Source organism: Bufo bufo, chromosome 2 (assembly GCF_905171765.1).
Source record: "Bufo bufo chromosome 2, aBufBuf1.1, whole genome shotgun sequence".
NCBI classification, from domain to species: domain Eukaryota; kingdom Metazoa; phylum Chordata; class Amphibia; order Anura; family Bufonidae; genus Bufo; species Bufo bufo.
Window position 1 is genome coordinate 402,085,480 of NC_053390.1, and position 26,927 is coordinate 402,112,406.

The 26,927-nt window shown below is 42.4% G+C and overlaps 1 protein-coding gene across 1 annotated transcript in view; it reads right to left on the bottom strand.

The window, feature by feature from the left end:
- Positions 1 to 25,230, bottom strand: part of LOC120991553 (thioredoxin-like) — a 37,113-nt gene extending 11,883 nt beyond the window's left edge. Inside the window, exons 1-3 of the mRNA XM_040420341.1 lie at positions 25,136 to 25,230; positions 8,146 to 8,250; positions 988 to 1,047 (exon numbers count right to left, since the gene is read on the bottom strand). Coding sequence (XP_040276275.1) covers positions 988 to 1,047; positions 8,146 to 8,250; positions 25,136 to 25,162 — 192 coding nt within the window. The 5' untranslated portion in view covers positions 25,163 to 25,230. The remainder of the gene's footprint in view (positions 1 to 987; positions 1,048 to 8,145; positions 8,251 to 25,135) is intronic.
- Positions 25,231 to 26,927: the final 1,697 nt, after the last annotated feature.

The following is a 26,927-nucleotide window of genomic DNA, read 5'->3' on the forward strand; positions in this document are numbered from 1 at the left end:
CACTCCGCTCTACACCAAAATCACCACAGGAACCTGGAACAGAAACAGCTCTTACAAGAGCTAGTAGTATTAGCCAGGGGAGTATACAGCGTATAGCAATCCCCATACACATGAGACGAGGCTCTATGTTGAATGTTAAACAGGAACTCTTTATTGAACACACAAGCATTGACTTATACACATTTTCCAACAAGGTTACCACCCACCTGGACCTGGTTGGGAACTGAGGACATGACCTAGCAGCCAATCCTTTACAGCTCTACAGTTTAAACACTCCCATACAAAATCCTCCCCTCTGCCTGTGATACAATTACCTTACACAATGGGTTGATGTAATTATCACAGGCAGGAGAATACATAGTTTTAAACAATGTCTTCTGTCCTGGAGACAACCGAGGAGTAATTCAATTATCTCTCAGGACAAAGGGAAATCGCCAATACACACGTGGGGACAATAGGACAGACATCACTATTCAAATATACAATGTCCCAACCATTACAGTAACATAGACATTTAACATATCCCCAGATGGTGCTCAATATATCCAAACAGCGCTCAGATGCCACAAACACAGTCAAATCGCCATGGGGTTTAAGTTTAGCATGGGCTGCTGAGAGGGCCCATAATCTTGGGGCAACAGGCTGGCAAACAGGCTTCTCCAGCACCCAGTGGCGAGGTTGGTTTCGCCACAACATCTCTCTGGAAATTGATGCCGGATCCGGCAAGTGCGGTATTGTTCCGGGATTTTGGCCGGAAAAAATACTGCAGCACGGTGTGGTATTTTCTAAGGTCAAACACCGTAAAAAGGACAGAACAGAAGACATCCTGATGCATACTGTACAGATTGCTTTCCATTCAGAATGCATTAGGACAAAACGGATGCATTTTTTTTTCCTGTATTGAGACCCTTTACCGGCATTCAATACCGGAAAAGAATGATGCTAGTGTGAATGTACCCTTAGACCTTATGTTGAAAGAATAGTTACTTTTGAAACGTCAACATCCACGATCCTGAAGATAACATTAGGCATCTTTTGTTGTTGTGACTGCAGAAAATAGAAAACACAATTACTTGTTAATTTAGCTCTTTAACCTGTTTGACAATGTTCTCTGTAAAACTCTATACAACAACTATACATTTTAGAGTAAGCTTAAATTAGATAGTGTTCACCTTCAGCTTCGTGCCCTGCACGGATCATAGATTCGTAGATTGTAGAATGTAAGCCCTCACGGGCAGGGCACTCTCTCCTTCTGTACCAGTCTGCTACTCGTCTTGTTCATGCTTAGTGCAATTGTCTGTATTATGTATGTATATCCCTTATCATAAGTACAGTGCTATTGCGTGAATGGTGCTTTAATAATAAATAATAACCATAAATCTTCATCAGTGCAGGCAGGGGCAGAGAAAACTGTGTGGCTTGAGTGCTCTGCCTGGAGACTAATGGGAGCTTAGGTCGTTTTCATGCCTTTAACCCCTTCGCACATTATGACGACAGTTACGTCATAATGACTCAGGGGATGTATGGAGCGGGTATCATACAGCCGGCACCCTCCCACGCTGACAGGGAGCAGCCTGGATACTGCTGAAGCTCTCCAGGCCTGCTGTGGCTTTCTCCATACTGAGCTATGCACGAGGCATAGCTCACAATGGAGAGTGTAGAAATCCTATTCACCCTAAGGGTCCATTCACACGTCCGTATGTGTTTTGTGAATCCACAAATTGCGGATCTGCAAAACACGGACACCGGCAATGTGCGTTCCGCATTTTGCGGACCGCACATCGCCGGCACTCTCATAGAAAATGCCTTTTCTTGTCCGCAATTGCGGGCAAGAATAGGATGTGTTCTATTTTTTGGCGGAACGGAAGTGCGGATAGCACATTCCGGCCCCATTGAAAATGAATGGGTCCGCATCTGTTCCGCAAAATTGCGGAACGGATGCGGACCCATTTTGCAGACGTGTGAATTGACCCTAATAGAGATCCCCAACAGGAGAGGGGATCAAAAGATCTCATATACTAGGCCCCTAAGGGGGCTAATAGTTATAAAAGAAGTTAAAAAAGTAAAAATAAAATAAAATAAAAAAACACCAATATATTAAAAGTTTAAATCACCCCCCTTTCCCACTTTTACATATAAACATATATAAACAATAAATAAAAAAAAATTAGATATCGCCACGTCCCAAAATGTCGGAACTATTAAAATATTTTTAAACATTACTGTACGGTGAACGCCTGAAATCTAAAAAAAATAATGTGGCTGGTAGAATTTAGCAATGCAAAGAAAAAAAAAATTCTAAAGTTCTTAATTTTTGAAAGGTAGTAAAGTAAAAAAAGTTTGGTATCACTTCATTCGTATTGAGCAGCAGAATAAGGATGTCAGGTCATTTTTAATGCACAGTGAATGCTATGATGTCAAAACCCCAAAAACCTTGGCGTAATTCTTTTTTTTTTTTTTGCCAACTAAATTCCCGTTTTCCAATATGAGATATGGTAAATTAAATGGTGGCAATAAAAAATGCATCTTGTCCCGCAAAAAAAACAACCTTCATATAGCTATGTGAAAGGACAAATATAAAGCTATAGTTACTGGGGCGTGGGGAGAAAAAATCCAAAATGCAAAAATTAAAATAGGACTCGACGCCAAAGGGTTAAACCAGTAAAAGGGCCTGCATATTGTCGGTTTAAAACTGACCGAGAGCAATACACATGCTATGCATGGAATGTAGTGATGAACGAACATGCTCGGCTGAACTGCTGTTCGGCTCGAGCATCGCTATGTTCGGCAGATCCGAGTGCTCGGCCGAATAATTCAGGTGCTCGAATATAATTTAATACAATAGAAGTCAATGGGAGAACCACAGGCACCCCCTACTTGGAAGAGAAGAGGGTGTCTGGTTCATAAAAAAAATGTTAGAAATTGATGGAAACCCCATCAAAATGGTTTGGCAACAGCATTAAGAGGATAGCTGGATGCGTCTTAGACTCCTATAATGTACAACATACAATAGACAACCACACAAAGGCTATATGCCAAAAGCCAGGTATGTACAAGCCATCAATCTATCCATGAGACAGATAACAGCCAACATACCTTACAATGGCAGTCTTGTGCACTATGAGATATTCCAAAACAGCTCTCATATGACTGAGAACCAGTAAACCTCAAAGTTAATTTGTATCTGTTGGATGGCTTGGGTGGACCTGCACACCTACATCAATATCATTGGGGCGACAAAAAGTTTTCCAATTGTCCAAATATAATATTCAATAACCTTTCTATACAGTTTTGGCATGTAAAACTAATTTGCATAAACATGGGCATATGGGAAAGACATGCAAATGAGCAGAATCTCTCATGAACAGTTAGTTGCATAGTGTTATGACAAGACTATTCACTCACAACAGCAAATAGTCTTGTCAAACCCCTATTTAACTAATAGATGGTGCTGTTCATGAGTCATGATTCATAAGCCTTGATTACAGCGCCGTCTATTAGTTGCATAGTGTTATGACAAGACTATTCGCTGAGATATTATGTAATAATTATGTAGTAAGTCAATGATAATATCTGGGATAAAAGAACTGGGCACTCTCATTATATAGGGATCATACAGATATTTATTATGTATAAGACAATAAGAAAGGACAATAAAAAGAGAGGATATGGCCCTCCTATTGTACTAAACAGCACTTCCTCACTATAACTAGCACTATAAATCTAGATAAGTACTAATAGCTAGTATGGCATATTCCTAAAATAAAACGGCAATAAAAATGGTACAATCGATCGCTAAATCACAAATAATTCACACAATAAAAATTTCCACACAATAAAAAACGCATAAATAGCGTGGACGCTGAATGTTCACTGGGAAAACTCCAAATGTCACTGTTGGGAGTTATTCCCAAACTCACTGATAAAATTCTGAAGCTCCAAAGTAATAATTATTAAAGGCACCGTGGCGTGATAGTCCCACAACAAACAGGTATAGCGGCGTCCCGCTCTAGATTCCACCAGTAGCGTCCCACTGGGTGAATAACATTCAAGTCTTGTTAAATCTCCTGCCAGCAAATATTAGATGAAAAAGATAGTCTTACCGGAAAAAAATTTTTTTCCTTACCACTTCGCTGCACACCGTCGTAGCTACAGAGGAAGGGGCAACCTTAAGCCCCGAAACGCGTCTAGCTCTAACAGGACCCCGAACTTTGAAAGAGTGAGGACCAACAGATAGTGCCGGAACTACATACCACACCGCTCAACACCACGATAAGGTTAAAGTATAAGAAATTTGTGAAGGCCTACAGCAGAGACCAGGCTGCAACATGCCAAACTTTTACCTACGTGGGATTTCAACAACCTGACCGCTCAAAAAGTCTGGAGGTAATTTATAAAACGCGACCCAGCAGAGCGACGGTGTGCAGCGAAGTGGTGAGGAAATTTTTTTTCCGGTAAGACTATCTTTTTCATTGAATATTTGCTGGCAGGAGATTTAACAAGACTTGAATGTTATTCGCCCAGTGGGACGCTACTGGTGGAATCTAGAGCGGGACGCCACTATACCTGTTTGTTGTGGGACTATCACGCCACGGTGCCTTTAATAATTATTACTTTGGAGCTTCAGAATTCTATCAGTGAGTTTGGGAATAACTCCCAACAGTGACATTTGGAGTTTTCCCAGTGAACATTCAGCGTCCACGCTATTTATGCGTTTTTTATTGTGTGGAAATTTTTATTGTGTGAATTATTTGTGATTTAGCGATCGATTGTACCATTTTTATTGCCGTTTTATTTTAGGAATATGCCATACTAGCTATTAGTACTTATCTAGATTTATAGTGCTAGTTATAGTGAGGAAGTGCTGTTTAGTACCATAGGAGGGCCATATCCTCTCTTTTTATTGTCCTTTCTTATTGTCTTATACATAATAAATATCTGTATGATCCCTATATCCTGAGAGTGCCCAGTTCTTTTATCCCAAGTTTTATGTCATTTTAGTGGACTGGGTGAGCCCACTTTACTGAGTGCACCTCTGGTTGGTCTTGGTGTGTTCCTGTGCGCCTCATTTACTATTTTTATTGCAATGATAATATCTGACACTGGAAAAGCTGGGTAATAACTCAGTGTAGATCGGGAGTTATTGCCCAGCTTTCCCATTGTCAGATTTTATCACTGAGTTATTACCCAGCTTTCCCAGTGTCAGATTTTATCACTAAGTTATTACCCAGCATTCTCAGTGTCAGATATCATCCTACTGTAGTTCGCAAATATTCTAATCGCAAATTTTTATCGCGAATCTTCCATGCACAGGACTACACTAATAAGCTTGTCATAAGACTCAGTCTAATATTCTCGTCAGAAGACTATGAAACCAATAGATGGTGCTATTGAGTTATGAACAGCGCACTCTATTGGTTTCATAGTCTTCTGACAAGAATATTAGACTTGTCATAAGACTGTGAAACCAATAGAGGGCGCTATTCATAACTCAATAGCACCATCTATTGGTTTTCATAGTCTTATGACAGCTGAAAAACAAGGCAGATTCTGCTCATTTGCATGTCTTTTCCATATTCCCATGTTTATGTAAATTAGTTTTTACATGAAAAAACTGTATAGAAAGGTTATTGAATACTATGTTAGGACAATCAGAAAACTTTTTGTCGCCCTAATGATATTGATCTAGGTGTGCAGGTCCACCCAAGCCATCCAACAGATGCAAATTAACTTTGAGGTTTACTGGTTCTCAGTCAGATGAGAGCTGGTTTGGAATATCTCATGGTGCACAAGGCTGCTATTGTAAGGTATGCTGACTAAGCCTGTTCTCTGTCTTATGGATAGATTGATGGCTTGCACATACCTGGCTTTTGGCATATAGCCTTTATGTCTATCCAGCTATCCTCTTAATGCTGTTTCCAAACCATTTTGATGGGGTTTCCATCAATTTCTAAAAACAAATTAGGAACCAAACACCCTCTTCTCTTCCGAACTGGAGGTGGCTGGTTTTCTTCCATTGACTTCCCTTATACTCGGGTGCTCGGCCGAGCACATGAATATAGCAATGTGTTCGGGCTGAACACCCGAATACTTTGGTGCTCGCTCATCACTAATGGAATGTCAAGATCTTGAGGATTGATCTTTTAATCACTGGCAATAACAAATTTACTGAACATTTACCTAAGGGTTTGTTCACACGAACGTATGTGTTCCGTTTCTGTATTGCTGTCTGCATCTCTTGCGTCCCCATTGAAAATGAATGGGTCCACACCCGTTCTGTAAAATTGCGGAACGGATGCGCATCCATTTTACGGACGTGTGAATGGACCCTTTGGGTGTCATCCTAGTTCTTCCTCAGTATTCACCCTTTAGTCCCTGTATAGGGATCTGGACTTCGCTCCAAGGTAACAACCAGGCCATTCACTGCTGGGATAGTCCCAGTGTAGTTGGCAGCTGACCCACTGGGGTCAGGAATCTGGTGCAAGCACTAGGTAAGCTCCTAGATGCAGAAAACACACAAAAACTACATATACACATATATATATATATATATATATATATATATATATGGGCAGTTAGACAGGTTTTTGGTAACTTGGAGTCTTAGCTGCACAGAAACATGAAGACACCAATCGGTTGCAGGCTGGGTGGTGATCAGACTCAAGCAGGGTTAACAGGCTGGATACTGGGCAGGAGCATGGACATTACAGACAATCTAGTTGAACAGAACTTGACACTGAAAACTAGAGGTAAAGGAATACACTAGAGATACAGGTAAACACTGAAGAACACACAAGTGGGAAAATGCAGAGATTACGCAGGCAAGATGCAAGAAAATAGCTAAAGCACCAAGGGATCAAGCAAGGCATGGCCTGAACAATCCAAAGTCTGGGCAGGCTGAGTATGTACATATTCCAGATCGCAAATTCAAGGTTGTGGCAGATGGCAAGGAGCAGAATTGTTAGACAGAAAGATCACACCACTAGAAAACCCTAAGATCATGCTCCTACGACTTGGGGAGGCTGCCTTAAAAACCAAGGGAACCTCAGCCATTGGCTAGGGAAGGGTTTACAGATGCACGCACTGGCCCTTTAAGAGGCCACAGATGAACGTGCTTGTGCCCTAAGGGAATGGAGACTGGAGCAATGGAAGCAGCAGCTTGCAGAGGTCACTGGGTGTCATAGTAAATAGAAGAAGAGTGGCATGGGTGGACTGCTGACTTGACACCCTTTCCACATCCACACTGTACTACTGCTGCTGCCAAATTAAAGGGAGAAAATTTCCAGGCTTGTTCAATTTCAGAGCAAGCCACTGTTTCTTCTGACAATTAACACTTGTGCGTGTATAAATACCGGCCGGCATTCTGCCCCCATTAATGCATTATTTTTGTATGCTTGTGCAGAAAAAGCCATTGTTTCTTCTGACATTAATATGTTTGTGTATAAACAGGGGCAGGGATCTGCCTCCGTTAAGGTATAATTTTTGGATGCATGCTTTCAACAAGCCACAGTTTTTATCGATAATATTGTGTGTCTTTAAACGCCATCTGCCTCCAATAGGGGATAATTTTTGGAACATTTTTAATATTAAATACAATAACAAATGTGACAAAACAAATTGTATTTTTTAAATGTGCTGTTTGTTCACACAAATAATGTCAGCGTCACTCTGACAGTATTTGCTTTTACTATCATTACGTCAAAGAGCCTAAAGGATGAGAGAGAAAGAGTAAAAATTTGACTTAAAAACATAAAAAAAAACAGAACAAGATATAAAAAATCCTAGAAGACCTCAAAATGTCATACCAATTAGAGGACTTAATTCGTGTAGAATCAATACGGCCACAAATAAAATTGTTGTCAAAACAAATTTCAATTGATTGAATGCTGATACAGTCCAGTTACCTCTTTCTTTTTGAGGTAAGATTACTTCATTCCTCATGTGTTTCCTACTTTTCTCTGGATCAATAAGGAGAAATATTTTTCCCAAATATACCACTTCCCTTCATCCATGTCACCTCCCATCAACTTGTTGGATATGTCATTTTTCAACCGAGTTATATAAACGTTTATGAATATATTCTTATAGTTCAAGGTATATTTGAAATGTATTGTTACTTAATTAGTGTAATAGGACACTACTTACTTCAAGAAAGGTCATTAGTCTTTTGCAATGCCCACATTTAGGAGATATGAAGGAAATTGGTACAGGTTTTTCTCCAGCACCTCTCAAAACTCCTTCCAATAATCGCTATAGAAAAATGAAAAAATAAAGCATGAAATAACATACTTCTGTACAAGGACTAATAAATGAGTTCACAACTTAAAAAAAGGAAAGTTATTATACGTTTAAGCTCACCAGTAGCACTATTACACTATAACAGCCTCAAATGTGAAAAAACACTTCCAAACTTGGAACCGAACTCGGCTTCGGTTCCGAGTGGTACCTTTGAACTGAAGCCAAGTTCATTTCCAAGGTTTTACACCGTAATAATCAATTACTGAAGTTATTCAACAAAGTCTTGCGCAACTTCATGAATAACTTACTTCGGCTTATCAGACCCCATACATTGTAATACTGTACGGAGACGAATCCCCGTACAGTATTATAACAAATTTATTAGCAAAGCGGCTTTGGATGTAGCAGCCGAAGTCACTTCGCTCATCTCTAAAGAAAATGCTTGCTACAGCTGGAGAAGGGTTCTGCGAATGCTGAGCTGCCTGCAGATGAAAATTCTAGGACCCCCAGTTGGGTAAGTTTCGACTGGTATTTATGGCATTCTGCCATATTAACCTCCTCAGGACCGCCGTACGCAGGATTGCGTCTTTGCGGCGGCCCTGCTCTTCTGGGTGGACGCGCCGGCGCGTCCTCTCGCGAGACGCGAGATTTCCTGTGAACGCGCGCACACAGGCGCGCACGTTCACAGGAACGGAAGGTAAGAGAGTGGATCTCCAGCCTGCCAGCGGCGATCGTTCGCTGGCAGGCTGGAGATGTGATTTTTTTTAACCCCTAACAGGTATATTAGACGCTGTTTTGATAACAGCGTCTAATATACCTGCTACCTGGTCCTCTGGTGGTCCCCTTTGTTTGGATCGACCACCAGAGGACACAGGTAGCTCAGTAATATGTTGCACCAAGCACCACTACACTACACCCCCCCCCCCTGTCACTTATTAACCCCTTGATCACCCTTGATCACCCCTGATCACCCCATATAGACTCCCTGATCACCCCCCTGTCATTGATTACCCCCTTGTCATTGATCACCCCCCTGTAAAGCTCCATTCAGATGTCCGCATGATTTTTACGGATCCACTGATAGATGGATCGGATCCGCAAAACGCATACGGACGTCTGAATGGAGCCTTACAGGGGCGTGATCAATGACTGTGGTGATCACCCCATATAGACTCCCTGATCACCCCCCTGTCATTGATTACCCCCCTGTCATTGATCACACCCCTGTAAAGCTCCATTCAGACGTCCGCATGATTTTTACGGATCCACTGATAGATGGATCGAATCCGCAAAACGCATACGGACGTCTGAATGGAGCCTTACAGGGGCGTGATCAATGACTGTGGTGATCACCCCATATAGACTCCCTCATCACCCCCCTGTCATTGATTACCCCCCTGTGATTGATCACACCCCTGTAAAGCTCCATTCAGATGTCCGCATGATTTTTACGGATCCACTGATAGATGGATCGGATCCGCAAAACGCATACGGACGTCTGAATGGAGCCTTACAGGGGCGTGATCAATGACTGTGGTGATCACCCCATATAGACTCCCTGATCACCCCCCTGTCATTGATTACCCCCCTGTCATTGATCACACCCCTGTAAAGCTCCATTCAGACGTCCGCATGATTTTTACGGATCCACTGATAGATGGATCGAATCCGCAAAACGCATACGGACGTCTGAATGGAGCCTTACAGGGGCGTGATCAATGACTGTGGTGATCACCCCATATAGACTCCCTCATCACCCCCCTGTCATTGATTACCCCCCTGTGATTGATCACACCCCTGTAAAGCTCCATTCAGATGTCCGCATGATTTTTACGGATCCACTGATAGATGGATCGGATCCGCAAAACGCATACGGACGTCTGAATGGAGTCTTACAGGGGTGTGATCAATGACTGTGGTGATCACCCCATATAGACTCCCTGATCACCCCCCTGTCATTGATTACCCCCCTGTCATTGATCACCCCCCTGTAAAGCTCCATTCAGACGTCCGCATGATTTTTACGGATCCACTGATAGATGGATCGGATCCGCAAAACGCATACGGACGTCTGAATGGAGCCTTACAGGGGCGTGATCAATGACTGTGGTGATCACCCCATATAGACTCCCTCATCACCCCCCTGTCATTGATTACCCCCCTGTCATTGATCACACCCCTGTAAAGCTCCATTCAGATGTCCGCATGATTTCTACGGATCCACTGATAGATGGATCGGATCCGCAAAACGCATACGGACGTCTGAATGGAGCCTTACAGGGGCGTGATCAATGACTGTGGTGATCACCCCATGTAGACTCCCTGATCACCCCCCTGTCATTGATTACCCCCCTGTCATTGATCACACCCCTGTAAAGCTCCATTCAGACGTCTGCATGATTTTTACGGATCCACTGATAGATGGATCGGATCCGCAAAACACATACAGGCGTCTCCCTGGAGCCTTCCAGGGGGAGTAATCACCCCATATAGACTCCCTGATCACCCCCCTGTCATTGATCACCCCCCCTGTCATTGATCACCCCCCCTGTCATTGATCACCCCCCTGTCAGGCTGCATTCAGATGTCCGTATGTTTTTTACGGATCCACGGATAGATGGATCGGATCCGCAAAACACATACGGACATCTGAATGGAGCCTTACAGGGGGGTGATCAATGACAGGGGGGTGATCACCCCATATAGACTCTCTGATCACCCCCCTGTCATTGATCACCCCCCTGTAAGGCTCCATTCAGACATTTTTTTGGCCCAAGTTAGCGGAAATTATATATTTTTTTCTTACAAAGTCTCATATTCCACTAACTTGTGTCAAAAAATAAAATCTCACATGAACTCACCATACCCCTCACGGAATCCAAATGCGTAAATTTTTTTAGACATTTATATTCCAGACTTCTTCTCACGCTTTAGGGCCCCTAGAATGCCAGGGCAGTATAAATACCCCACATGTGACCCCATTTCGGAAAGAAGACACCCCAAGGTATTCGCTGAGGGGCATATTGAGTCCATGAAAGATTGAAATTTATGTCCCAAGTTAGCGGAAAGGGAGACTTTGTGAGAAAAAAATAATAAATATCAATTTCTGCTAACTTGTGCCAAAAAAAAAAAATTCTATGAACTCGCCATGCCCCTCATTGAATACCTTGGGGTGTCTTCTTTCCAAAATGGGGTCACATGTGGGGTATTTATACTGCCCTGGCATTTTAGGGGTCCTAAAGCGTGAGAAGAAGTCTGGGATCCAAATATCTAAAAATGCCCTCATAAAATGAATGTGGGCCCCTTTGCGCATCTAGGCTGCAAAAAAGTGTCACACATCTGGTATCTCCGTATTCAGGAGAAGTTGGGAAATGTGTTTTGGGGTGTCATTTTACATATACCCATGCTGGGTGAGATAAATATCTTGGTCAAATGCCAACTTTGTATAAAAAAATGGGAAAAGTTGTCTTTTGCCGAGATATTTCTTTCACCCAGAATGAGTATATGTAAAAAGACACCCCAAAACACATTGCTGAACTTCTCCTGAATACGGCTATACCACATGTGTGACACTTTTTTGCAGCCTAGGTGGGCAAAGGGGCCCATATTCCAAAGAGCACCTTTAGGATTTCACAGGTCATTTACCTACTTACCACACATTAGGCCCCTGGAAAATGCCAGGGCAGTATAACTACCCCACAAGTGACCCCATTTTGGAAAGAAGACACCCCAAGGTATTCCGTGAGGGGAATGGCGAGTTCCTAGAATTTTATATTTTTTGTCACAAGTTAGCGGAAAATGATGATTTTTTTTATTTTTATTTTTTTCCCTTACAAAGTCTCATATTCCACTAACTTTTGACAAAAAATAAAAACTTTCATGAACTCACTATGCCCATCACGAAATACCTTGGGGTGTCTTCTTTCCAAAATGGGGTCACTTGTGGGGTAGTTATACTGCCCTGGCATTCTAGGGGCCCAAATGTGTGGTAAGGAGTTTGAAATCAAATTCTGTAAAAAATGACCAGTGAAATCCGAAAGGTGCTCTTTGGAATATGGGCCCCTTTGCCCACCTAGGCTGCAAAATAGTGTCACACATCTGGTATCTCCGTATTCAGGAGAAGTTGGGGAATGTGTTTTGGGGTGTCATTTTACATATACCCATGCTGGGTGAAAGAAATATCTCGGCAAAAGACAACTTTTTATAAAAAATGGGAAAAGTTGTCTTTTGCCAAGATATTTCTCTCACCCAGCATGGGTATATGTAAAATGACACCCCAAAACATATTACTCAACTTCTCCTGAATACGGAGATACCAGATGTGTGACACTTTTTTGCAGCCTAGGTGGGCAAAGGGGCCCATATTCCAAAGAGCACCTTTCGGATTTCACAGGTCATTTTTTACAGAATTTGATTTCAAACTCCTTACCACACATTTGGGCCCCTAGAATGCCAGGGCAGTATAACTACCCCACAAGTGACCCCATTTTGGAAAGAAGACACCCCAAGGTATTCGCTGATGGGCATAGTGAGTTCATGGAAGTTTTTATTTTTTGTCACAAGTTAGTGGAATATGAGACTTTGTAAGAAAAATAAAAATAAAAAATCATCATTTTCCGCTAACTTGTGACAAAAAATAAAAAGTTCTATGAACTCACTATACCCATCAGCGAATACCTTAGGGTGTCTACTTTCCAAAACGGGGTCATTTGTGGGGTGTTTGTACTGTCTGGGCATTGTAGAACCTCAGGAAACATGACAGGTGCTCAGAAAGTCAGAGCTGCTTCAAAAAGCGGAAATTCACATTTTTGTACCATAGTTTGTAAACGCTATAACTTTTACCCAAACCATTTTTTTTTTACCCAAACATTTTTTTTTTATCAAAGACATGTAGAACAATAAATTTAGAGCAAAATTTATATATGGATCTCGTTTTTTTTTTGCAAAATTTTACAACTGAAAGTAAAAAATGTCATTTTTTTGCAAAAAAATCGTTAAATTTCGATTAATAACAAAAAAAGGAAAAATGTCAGCAGCAATGAAATACCACTAAATGAAAGCTCTATTAGTGAGAAGAAAAGGAGGTAAAATTCATTTGGGTGGTAAGTTGCATGACCGAGCAATAAACGGTGAAAGTAGTGTAGGTCAGAAGTGTAAAAAGTGGCCTGGTCTTTCAGGGTGTTTAAGCACTGGGGGCTGAGGTGGTTAAAATGGAATATGAGCAAATTTCAGGTTACCACGGACCATAATGCAATTCTATGATGGGCTGCAGAACGGATCCCCCCAGTTTCCGTTATGCAGGGAAGTCCTCTCCCCCCTCTTCGCTCATCTCTAGTTCAAACATTTCTGCTGATTCATTTTTTAATATATCTATAGCAGTTGGAGAAATCGTTTCTTAAAATAAAGCTCCAAACAGAACATTCTTGCTTCTTGCAGACACCACTAGAGGGAGCTTAAGATCTAACTGCATACTGCTATACATCACACATAATAACAGTATGACATAAGCTCCCATTTGCACATCTCCCATTTAAATGATTTTCCAGAGCATGATTTTATACTTACACTGATATATTTTATACTGATGCTTATTGAAGTTTTGCCGGCTTCATTGGTTTTGGAGCGCTTAGGACATTAGTGAGAACTCTGGCTATGCAGACTTTTACTTATTCTTTAGCCAGTCATGTTATCTTTTAAATATTTGTCTACGCAGAGAGTCAGAAAAACAAGCTCTAAGTTATATGTTCGATGTACCCTAAATATTGTAGATGATGAAATGTGTAGATGCACTTTAAAACTTTTTTAAAAAGTGACCTAGGAATCAATGAAAAATATACAAATACAATACAAAAAAGGTCTATAAATGTGGCCTAAGGCTGTGTTCACATATTTCCATTGGAGGTTTTGTTCAGTGCCCCCGTCATAAATTCTGTCAGTTTTGAAAATGAAAAAACAAAAGTTGGATTCAAAATGGCCGACTTTAAAATGGCCGCCATGGTCACCACCCATCTTGAAATTTTTCCCCCCTCACATATACTAATGTGCTACAAACAGGAAGTTAATATCACCAACCATTCCCATTTTATTAAGGTGTATCCATATAAATGGCCCACCCTGTATAATGCCCAAATGCTGGATATCAATCTAATGTCTGGTTTCATTGTTGTAGGACAAGTTTCCATTTTGGGAATAATGCAATGATGTATACACTATGTCTGTGTCCACCAGTGGTGTACCTGTTACAGTTACATAGTTACATACTTACATAGTTAATACGGTTGAAAAAAGACAAATGTCCATCAAGTTCAACCAAGGGATAGGTGGGGACGCGAATCCCAGAAGGAAGTGAGTCTCAGGTTTCTACATTAATGTTGTTTACTTTTAAGAATTCGTCTAAACCCTTTTTGAAACTGTCCACTGTTCATGCTGTGACCACGTCCTGAGGAAGTCTATTCCACAGATTCACAGTTCTTACAGTAACGAAGCTTTGACGCTTCCGGAGACTGAACTTTTTCCTCTCCAGTCGGAGGCAGTGCCCCCTTGTCTTTTGAGCACATTTTACATGGAACAGCTTTTCGCCGTCCCCCCCTTAGACGTGTCTTCTCAAGACTAAATAAATTCAATTCTTTTAATCTTTCTTCATAACTAAGACTCTCCACGCCCCTTATCATTTTAGTCGCTCTCCTCTGTACTTTTTCCTGCTGCAGTGCATCCTTTCTATGTACTAATGCCTAGAACTGGACTGTATATTCCATGAGGCCGCACCAGCGGTTTGTAAAGTGGTAGTATTTCATCCCTGCCCTGCGAGTCCATGCCTCCTTTAATGCATGACAATATCCTGGTGGCCTTAGAAGCAGCTGATTGACATTGTATGGTGTAATTTAATCTACCATCCACAAGGACACCCAAATCCTTCTCTATAAGTGACTCTCCCAGTGCTACATCACCTAGGACATATGAAGCACAGAGATTATTACTACCAAGATGCAGAAGTTTACATTTGTCCACTTTGAACCTCATTTGCCAAGTTGATGGCCAATCACTCAGAGTGTTCAAGTCAGCTTGTAGTTTGTGGACATCTTCCATAGACCGTACAGCTCTACACATTTTAGTGTCATCTGCAAAAATAGATATGGTGCTATTAATCCCGTCCTCAATATCATTAATAAATAAATTAAATAATAAAGGGCCCAGCACTGAACCTTGGGGTTTCACCACTTATAACCTGGGACCATTCTGAATAGGAATCATTGACCACAACTCTCTGGACACGGTCCTTCAGCCAGTTTTCAATCCAATTACAAACTATACTTTCCAAGCCAATAGACCTTACTTTACTTATTAGGCCACTTTCACACTTGCGTTTTGGGCAGATCTGTCATGGATCTGCAAAAAAGGATCTGTTACAATAATACAACCGCATGCATCCGTCATGAACGGATCCATTTGTATTATCTGTAACATAGCCAAGACGGATCCATCATGAACTCCATTGAAAGTCAATGGGAGACGGATACGTTTTCTATTGTGCCAGATTGTGTCAGTGAAAACGGAACTGTCCCTATTGACTTGCATTGTGTGCCAGGATGGATCCGTTTGGCTCAGTTTCGTCAAGCGGACAGCAAAATGCTGCAAGCAGCGTTTTGGTGTCCGCTTCCAGAGCGGAATGGAGACTGATTGGAGGCAAACTGATGCATTCTGAGCAGATCCTTTTCCATTCAGAATGCATTAGTGCAAAACTGATCGGTTTTGGACCGCTTTTGAGAGCCCTGAGCGGATCTCACAAACGGAAAGCCAAAACGTGAGTGTGAAAGTAGACTTAAGCGTCTATTAGGGACAGTATCAAAAGCCTTTGCAAAATCCAGAAACACTACATCCACAGCCACCCCTCTGTCCAGGCTACTACTCATCTCCTCATAAAAATAAATCAGGTTAGTCTGACAACTTCTGTCCTTGGTAAACCCATGCTGGTTATCACGTACAATATTATTTATAGTCACATACTCCTGTATATAGTCCATTAAGAGTGCTTCAAACATTTTTCTCACAACAGAAGTTAAACTAACTGGTCTATAATTACCTGTGGAGGACCTTAATCCTTTGAATATGGGCACCACGTTTGCCTTGCACCAATCACTTGGCACTGTACCAGTCCCTAGAGAATCCTTAAAAATTATAAACAGGGGCACAGCAATGACTGAACTGAGCTCTTTAAGCACTCTTGGGTGTAATCCATCTGGACCCGGAGTTTTGTTCACATTTACCCTATTTAACTTCTCTTGGACCATATGTCACAGTCATTACCACTGGCTGTGACCTTCTGTCTATGCTCTCGCTGCAGCTCCGTTCCTCTGTATTATTTGTGGTTCTGTATGGGTTAACTCCCCTGTATTCCTTTTAGGAGTTAATCCTCTGTCTGCTCCATGGGTGTGGTCTCTCTGCTGCACCCATGGAACCTGTATATAAGGCTGAGGTTTCCTCAGTTCTGGGTCAGCTCTCCTGGTGTGTGTTGTCTGTCCTGCTCCTGGTTTGTACTCTCTCTCCCATGCTGCTGACCCATGGGATCTGTGTCTGTCTGTCTGTGCTCTGTGAGTTTCCCTACTTGTTCAATTACGTTCTCTGATGTCCTCTTTCCTGTCTTTCTGATATCTGATCTGCCTGTTATGTTTTAGTTACTTTGTGTTTATTCTGATGTCTGTGTTCAGCAAGCCTTTGCAGCAGAGTGGCATGACAAGGCCATGCAGTTTACTACTGGTGGAGCAAGTCCTTCTCTGCTCATTGCCACTCCTGCTCCCTTGCGTGAACTCCTGCTCGTATAATTAGTTCCCCTGTTTTGTATTCACAAGTCTGCGTTCAGCAAGCCTTTGCAGCAGAGTGGCATGACAAGGCCATGCAGTTTACTACAGGTGGAGCAAGTCCTTCTCTGCTCATTGCCACTCCTGCTCCCTTGCATGAACTCCTGCTTGTGTTATTATTTGCCCTGTTTTGTATTTACCTGTCTGTTATGTTTGACTATGTGCCGTAGGTACCTTCTGGTACCTGTTGTCCATTCGCTCCTGCTGTCACTGTCTTGTTCACGCTCCAGAGTGGACCCTGGCAACTTCCTGCGGCAAAGTCTAACCCTCACCATCTAGGGCTCTAGTGAACACCAGGAGTTGCTTAGTCATGCCCCTCTGGAGTATTACTAGACAGTGGCGCAGTGGGGGTTTTCTCCCACTGTGCTGACGGTACATAGAGCTCATGTTTTATCTGTGCTGCTTTCCATGTTTCTGTTTGTGCAATAAACTCTTATGTGTCTGTACCTGATTTGCGTTTATTGCTTGACGACGCGGTGGTCTCTCCTGGGACTTCCAACTCGTGACACCATATCTACAGTTAGCCAATTGAGTATATCACTGGATGTACTAACAGCACCGGCGCCACAGATATCAGCTCCTTTCTTTTCTTTTGTATATACAGACCTAAAAAACCTCTTTAGAAACTCTGCCTTTTCCTTATCTTCAGTGACAACCCCCCCCCCCCATGTTTACCATTATTTAGAGAACCTACCTGCTCAGACCTAGGTTTTTTAGCATTTATATATTTTAAAAAAAATTGGGATTTGTTTTGCTTTCTTTTGCTACCTGCTGTTCATTTTGTAGCTTTGCTAATTTTATCGCCTTTCTGCAGATTTTATTAAGCCCTTTGTAATCTTCAAATGCTACTGCTGACCCCTCAGATTTATAGTTTTTTAAATGCCCTCTTTTTGTCTTTTATTACTCTTTTTACAGTAGCTGTAAGCCATGGGGGGTTTAATTTTAGCCATTTATACTTGTTACCTAAAGGAATACATTTTTTTGTACAATTACTCAATGTGGATTTGAAGCTCTCCCATTTATCCTCTGTATTATTATGTGACAGTAGCTGCTCCCAGCCTATGCACTGAAATGCTGCTCTCAACCCAGGGAAATTAGCCTTTTTGAATTTCAGTGTCTTTGCTCTGCCTGACAGAATTTGCTTTTTATAGTTTAGGGGGAATATAATTATATTGTGGTCACTTTTGCCTAGTGTTTCTCGAACAGTAGCATTACCAACAAGCTCTGCATCATTAGAAATTACCAGATCCAACAGAGCATCGCCCTTAGTGGGAGATTCTACAAACTTGCCCATAAAGGGGTCCTGCAGCAAGTTGAGGAATTTCCTCCCCTTTGAGGCAGTACCATGACCCCAGTCAATGTCTGGGAAGTTAAAATCTCCCATTATGACCACTGTACCAGCCTGTGCCGCCCGCTCTATTTGGTTATACAGTTGCGCTTCTATCTCTTCTGTGATGTTAGGGGGTCTATAGATTACACCAAGTTTTTGTTTTTTTCAGTTTTTATATCCCTTTGAACTTCCACCCATAAGGTTTCCACATCCTCACCATGTTCACCTGCAATTGCCTCTTTTACACTTGTCTTCAGATCACTCCTCACATACAGGCACACACCACCACCTTTTCTATTGACCCGGTCTTTCCTAAATAGTGTAAAACCCTCAATATTTACAGCCCAGTCATGCGAAGAGTCCAACCATGTCTCAGCCATATCAACTACATCTACAGTTGCAAGAAAAAGTATGTGAACCCTTTGGAATAATATGGATTTCTGCACAAATTGGTCATAAAATGTGATCTGATCTTTATCTAAGTCACAACAATAGACAATCACAGGCTGCTTAAACTAATAACACACAAAAAATTAAATGTTACCATGTTTTTATTGAACACACCATGTAAACATTCACAGTGCAGGTGGAAAAATTATGTGAACCGCTAGACTAATGACATCTCCAAGAGCTAATTGGAGTGAGGTGTCAGCCAACTGGAGTCCAATCAATGAGATGAGATTGGAGGTGTTGGTTACAGCTGCCCTGCCCTATAAAAACACACACCAGTTCTGGGTTTACTTTTTACAAGAAGCATTGCCTGATGTGAATGATGCCTCGCACAAAAGAGCTCTCAGAAGACCTAGGATTAAGAATTGTTGACTTGCATAAAGCTGGAAAGGGTTATAAAAGTATCTCCAAAAGCCTTGCTGTTCACCAGTCCACGGTAAGACAAATTGTCTATAAATGGAGAAAGTTCAGCACTGCTGCTACTCTCCCTAGGAGTGGCTGTCCTGTAAAGATGACTGCAAGAGCACAGCGCAGACTGCTCAATGAGGTGAGGAAGAATCCTAGAGTGTCAGCTAAAGACTCAGAAAAGTCTCTGGCATATGCTAACATCCCTGTTAGTGAATCTACGATACGTAAAACACTAAACAAGAATGGATTTCATGGGAGGATACCACAGGGGAAGCCACTGCTGTCCAAAAAAAACATTGCTGCACGTTTACAGTTTGCACAAGAGCACCTTGATTGGCAAAATATTCTGTGGACAGATGAAACCAAAGTTGAGTTGTTTGGAAGAAACACACAACACTATGTGTTGAGAAAAAGAGGCTCAGCACACCAACCTCAAAACCTCATCCCAACTGTGAAGTATGGTAATGGGGGCATTATAGTTTGGGGCTGCTTTGCTGCGTCAGGGCCTGGACAGATTGCTTTCATCGAAGGAAAAATGAATTCCAAAGTTTATCAAGACATTTTGCAGGAGAACTTAAGGCCATCTGTCCACCAGCTGAAGCTCAACAGAAGATGGGTGTTGCAACAGGACAACGATCAAAAGCATAAAAGTAAATTAACGACAGAATGTCTTAAACAGAAGAAAATATGCCTTCTGGAGTGGCCCAGTCAGAGTCCTGACCTCAACCCGATTGAGATGCTGTGACATGACCTCAAGAAAGCGATTCACACCAGACATCCCAAGAATATTGCTGAACTGAAACAGTTCTGTAAAGAGGAATGGTCAAGAATTACTCCTGACCGTTGTGCACGTCTGATCTGCAACTACAGGAAACGTTTGGTTGAAGTTATTGCTGCCAAAGGAGGTTCAACCAGTTATTAAATCCAAGGGTTCACATACTTTTTCCACCTGCACTGTGAATGTTTACATGGTGTGTTCAATAAAAACATGGTAACATTTAATTCTTTGTGTGTTATTAGTTTAAGCAGACTATGATTGTCTATTGTTGTGACTTAGATGAAGATCAGATCAATTTTTATGACCAATTTGTGCAGAAATCCATATGATTCCGAAGGGTTCACATACTTTTTCTTGCAACTGTATGTGTTCTTCTAGTGCCATAGCCTCCAGCTCCCCTATTTTGCTAGCTAGACTTCTGGCATTTGTGAAAATACATTTTAAATTAGTATTACTTGTAAAGTGATTATCCAGGATTTTTTTGTTACCTTGGTAAATTTTTGTATGTAACAGGTTCTTGTTACCAGTAGTTCTATTTTTTTTTATAAATGTATAGTTATGCCTAGTCTTCTCCCTATTTTCCTCGCTAACCCCAGCCCCCACTAAATCCCCACTGTCCCCTTCTATGACCCACTCTCTATCTACACTATCTATCCCCTTATTAGTATGACACCTCCCCCTCCCCCCCAGATCCTAGTTTAAAAGCTCCTCCAGCCGTCTAACAATTTTTTTCCCCAGGGCAGTTGCACCCTCCCCATTAAGGTGCAGCCCGTCCCTACTGTAGAGCCTGTAACCGACCGTGAAGTCGGCCCAATTCTCCATGAACCCAAACCCTTCCTTCCTGCACCAGCTTCTGAGCCACTTATTTAACTCCCTAAGCTCCCGTTGTCTCTCTAGTTCTGGCACTATTTCTTTCCCTGACAAGAAAACACAGCATTTTCATGCAGCTACCACTAAGCCACCAATGCAAAGAGATTATTTCAGCTTCCATTCCAGTAAATGGTAACTGTATAAATTCCTAGGCACTAAGCCCCCTCTAGTGGTGACTGCTGCCTGTCAGATTTGTGATAAAAGGGAAACAAATGTATCAATGCCTTTTTGCCGTTATCTGGTGTAAATATATTGAGAAATACAGTGTTCAGAATGAGTGCCATATTTATGAAGCACCTGTTCCACTATTTACAGCATAGAAGTCGGATAAAGTGGGTGAGATGGAGGGTGACTTTTTTAAATGATGATGCTTTAAAATCATAAATTCATCAGAAATCTAGGGCATTCAACACTGTGTTACCCAGGAGTGATATTTACATGTGTGCTGAGAAAGTAGATTAGGCAGGTCCATACAAAATTTTGCAATGAACCCTTTGAGATTTGTGTGCGACCCTAATGTCAATATCTAATTTATAGCAATGGCATGATGCTATCACTGTGATGGCTAACCTCCAGCACTCCAGCTATGGTAAAACTACAACCAGGCCCGCTTTTACCATGAGGCGAGACGAGAACTTCGCCTCAGGCGGCATCTTGTGCTGGCTTTGAATGGGCGGCATCGGCACAGCCTGTGCCCAATGCCCCACTTGCAAGTGGAGCTGTGTATTTCCCTTTATAAGATGCAGTGCATCTTATAAAGGGAATACTAGTGAGTGCTTCCATTATGGAAGCGTTCACTAGTATGCAGGAGGCGGGGAGAGAAGCGCTCACAGTGGTGTACTTACGCCTCCTCCCGCTTGCTCTTCTCAGGGCCTACGCTGCTTTGTACTGGCTGCCTGCAGCATCAGGACGTACAGAGTGCACTTTGACCTGTCGCTGCAGGAGGTCAGGTGACTGCAGTGCGGACCCTGAGAAGAGAAGAGAGCTGGGAGACCGCCGGACCTGGAGAGTGGCGGCAGAGCAGGAGAGGTAAGTTAATTTATTTATTTTTAAGTCTGATCTAAATGCTGATATGGGGGGTCTGAAGTCGGATATGGGTGGTCTAGAGGTCTAAGGCCTGATATGGGGTTCTTGAGGTCTGATTAAGGGTCTGGAGGTCTGATTGGGGGTCTGGAGGTCTGATATGGGGGGTCTGGAGGTCTGATATTGGGGGGTCTGGTTTGCTTGAAAAAGACCGAGAGTTCGAAACGTCACAATTTTTTGCTGAATAAACCAGCATAAATTGAAGACCGGCGAGTGCTGCAGTTTTATTTTTTATTTATTTTTTATTTATTCTGGGTCTGGAGGTCTGATATGGGGGGTCTATGGTCTAAAATTGGGGTCTGATTGGGGGTCTGATAGGGGGGCCTGGTGGTCTAAAGGAGGTCTGACGTCTGATATGGGGGTTTGTAAGTCTAATGGGGGTCTGATATGGGCGTCTAGAGATCTAATGGGGGTCTGATATGTGGCTTTGGAGGTCTAATGGGGGTCTGGAGGTCTGATATGGGGGTCTGGAAGTCTAATGGGGGTCTGAAGGTCTGGTCTGAGTACTGATATGAGGGTCTGGAAGTCTGATAGGGGTCTGATAAAGGGGTCTGGAGGTCTGGTCTGAGGTCTAATATAAGGGGTCGGAGAGGTCTAATGGGGGTCTGGTCTGAGGTCTGGTACATGGGGGAGTTTGGTCTGAGATGGGAGGTTTATGACATGGAGGTCTAATGGGGGTCTGAGATGGGGGTTCAAATCTGAGGTTTAATATGGGGGTCTGATCTGAAAGGTAAGGGGGTATTTTCTGTACTGGTGCACTATCTGTGTGGTACCAGTATTTTCAGTGGAACTGTTTCTGAAATATAGTATTGGGGAGCGCAGCGGACACAGTATTGGAGATGGCAGGATGGGGTGTTCAGAAGGTGAGAGGATGATGGAAAAGTAGGAACCTAAGATGTCTGTTTGTCAAACACTGCAGAGAGAAGAGATGGCTGAAAGAAATCATCATGGTGGTCTGTTCTGAAAGGAGAAGATGAGGAAAGAGAATATCTACAACAGAAGAGAAGTCGCTGGATATAAGAGGTACATATGTGGGGCTGTATTCTCCTATATGTTCTGTAGCACTGTTTGTATAGTTTTCCGAGTCTTTAAAGGGGTTGTCTGCTTTTTTTTTTTTTTTGTATGAGCGCTGCCTTCTCTGCTCTGTTTACCTGCTCATCACTGCAAATGCTGCGGCGAGCAGTTGAACACAGCAGAGAAAACAGCTCTCATATCGCTGCCTTCTCTTCAAACAGCTGATCAGCGGTGGTGCCAGGTGTCGGACCCCGACCAATCTGGAGGGAATAGGTTAAGTTGAGAATTTGGCATGTGGGTGATGATTTACCTCAGGCAGCAGAAAGACTAAGTGCTCCCCTGCCCCTGGTCACAAAGCACAGGGAGGGGGAAGGGGTGGGGGGCGCCATTTCCTATTGTGCCTTAGGCAGCATAAAAACTAGAATTGGCCCTGACTACAACTCCCAAGATGCTTAGCTGTTTTAAGAACTCCATAGAAATGATTGGAGCATGCTGGGAGTCGTGGTTTCACCACAGCTGGAGTGCTGGAGGTTAGCCATCATTGTAAACTATCGCATAACTTTCATCAGGATTGAGCAGGAAGACAATGGAATTCACAACTGGAGGAACCCTAGAAAGATTTGTGTACAAACATCTTAAATTAGAGTGTCATCCTACTTGACTCTATCACAGCTCTTTACGACCTGCGAGTTGTAATATCGTGACCATAGAAGTGGATTGGGCATAGAATGGCACCTGTCAATAGATTTGTATCTATGAAACTGGCTGACCTGTTGCATGTGTGCAGGGCAGTTGAAGGCATCTGTGTTCATCCCATGTTGCTATGTACTTGCATTGCTGAAAAAAGTGAATTTTTAATATATGCAAAAGAACCTGTAGGAGCAACAAGGGTGTTGCCGTTACACCTAGAGGCTCAGCAATGTCTTCAACTGCTGCGCCCTCTCCACATTGATCGACAGGACCAGGCAGAGAAAATGTAATCACACCTGCCTGTGCCTGTCAATCAAAATGCAGAGGGTGCGGCAGTTGCAGACAAAGCTGAGCCTCTAGGACAGGCATCCTCAAACTGTGGCCCTCCAGCTGTTGCAAAACTACAACTCCCAGCATGCCCGAACAGCCTACAGCAGGGCATTGTGGGAGTTGTAGTTTTACAACAGCTGGAGGGCCGCAGTTTGAGGATGCCTGCTCTAGGAGAAATGGGGGCGTTGCCGATACTCCTAGAGGCTCAGCATTTACATTTATTAAAATATAATTTTTCTCAGCAATGCAGGCACTTATGAACATGGGACCAACACAGATGTCTTCAGCTGCCATGCACACATGCAATAGGTTAGTCATTTTCATAGGTGCAAATCTGCTGACAGATGCCCTTTATCTATCTTACCTCAAAATCCCTTTAACATGTGGGTTTTATTGCTGTGTTAGTTTCCATAGAAATTCAACAGAAAAAAAACAAATTGTGCTACACCCCATCAGATTCTGTAGGTATGATAGCATCCTCCTATAAAAGCATATGATGCCTGATAAAGACCTACGGCAGTGCACAGAGACAGTGTGGCTCTTCACTAGAGAACATATGGCCTCCGTACACTGCCATTCAATAACGCAATATGGAATTATTCTGAAAATATCAAATAGTTAGTAAAACCAATTACTATAAAAAGTATACATACAAAATATATGGGGTCATTTATAAAACTGGTGTAAAGTAGAACTGGCTTACTTGCCCATAGCAACCAATTAGATTCCACCTTTCATTTTTGACAGCTCTTTTGGAAAATGAAAGGTGAAATCTGATTTGTGTCTACTTTACACCAGTTTGATAAATGGCCCCAATAGTTCCATACCTGTTTCTAAATGTGCATATAATAAATGTTAGATTCCACTGCATTATAACAACTTTAGCATGGTAAAATTGGAACCCAGTATCATGACTTTGGAGCCAGAGATCTTCAAGATACATGGACCTCAGTCATCTTATATCTTATAGTTATCCCCTATGCACAGGACCCCCACCAATCTAATAGCTATCCCCTATTCTATGGATTGGGGATAACTTAACTACCAGAAGGCCCCTTTACATTTCTAATGCAAAGTGAAGAAATATACCTTATTGTGTATCTGTTCAATTGGCATCTTGAAAACAACCTTGAAAACCAACGCTCACTTCTTTCTCTTAAGAGCTTTCTCCAACTACTGTCATTTCTACTTATCAATTTATACTAACGTGGTTATGGGCAGACATCCAAGAATGCTATTACTATGTTAATTAAAATCTTGGGATTGGCGCAGATTAATGAAGGTGTGCAGAATAATTTAGACCTGTACAGAATGTCCATCACATGACCAGGACACACTATCCACTGGAAGTACACATAAAGGTTCTTAAGACAGCGATTAAGATCTCGAACAGAATGAGGAAATATATTTGAAAATGGTATAACTTTTATACAGTCAGCAACCTTTATTTGTTAAAACTAGAATACCCCTTTATTTGTAAGGTGGATAAGGGAGGGAACCGTAAATGCTATAATGGCCCCCTTAAAAACTTATACTTGCTGTGAGACAAATGTTAATGTGATTGCAATGATGATGTTTAATGCTGTACCCACAGAGTGGGCATCCTCTGTAGTCTCGAGTAGTTATTAGTGAGCCATTATTTAAATGTCACTATTCCCATTGGTTTATACTCAAGATCAGTCACCAGTATCAGATCGGTAGAGGTTCAACACCCAGCACCCCCACAATCAGCCCACACTGCAGAAATAATACATTACAGGGGCGTTACTAGGGTCTCAAAAGATTCGAGGCCCAAGCCCCAATGAATATGGTCCAGTTCTCTAAGTCGCACCCCCCGCATTTTTTTTCTGTACTTGCTATACAGCAGCACATACCTGTCACATCCAGGGCCTCCCAGGTGACGTCTCCTCTGATGTAGATCTTCTCTGTCATCATCTTCTCAATTTGGTCCGTACAATTTCTTTCAGCTGCCTCGTCTCTGCAGACTGTGACACACAGCCATCTTAGCTTCCTCACATTTCTATCATCATCTCCATACCTGGAGTTCCCACAGTGTTATCCTGCTCCTCGCTGTGCTCCCCAATAACCCCAAATACTATCCTGAACAAAAATTTGTGCCCCCATAGTAATACTGCCCCCTACAGTGTCCCCAACTGTGATAATGCTCCCCAAGAGTGCCCCCATTAGTAGAAGAGCCCTCCAGTATTAATAATGCCCTCACAGAGCCCCCAGTAGAAATAAGCCCCCCCCCCTATTTTTCACCTAGTGGTAATAAAGCTATCTACAGACCCATTAGTAGTAATAAGGCCCCCCATAGTGCTCTTAGTAGAAATATAGAAATAAGGCGATCTATAAGTCCCTCCTATAGAGCCCCCAGTAGTAATATGAACGCCTAATGTCCCCTTGATTTGCAGCGCCCCCTGTAGTTATATTCCTCCCTTCACCATACAGTCCCATGTAAATAACATCACACCATCTCTCCAGCCCCCTCCAATATACAGTCCTATGTAAATAACATCCCTCTCTATCTACAGCCCCCTCCAAAATACAGTCCCATGAAAATAACATCACCTCCTCCCCAGTCGCCTTCAACATACAGTCCCAAGTAAATAATATCACCCCCTCTCCAGCCGCCTTCAACATGCAATCCCCTGTAAACATCACCCCCTCAACATTCAGTCCCATGTAAATAACATCACTCCCTCCCACCATCCACCTTCAACATTCAGTCCCATGTAAATAACATCACTCCCTCCCTCAGACTCCTGCAACATACTATCACGGAACAGCGGATGTGGACCCACTGTGCCACTGACTAGCAATACTACAGAGGGGCGTGACTAAGCAACTACTAGGCTTTCACTTGAGCCTCAGATAGTGA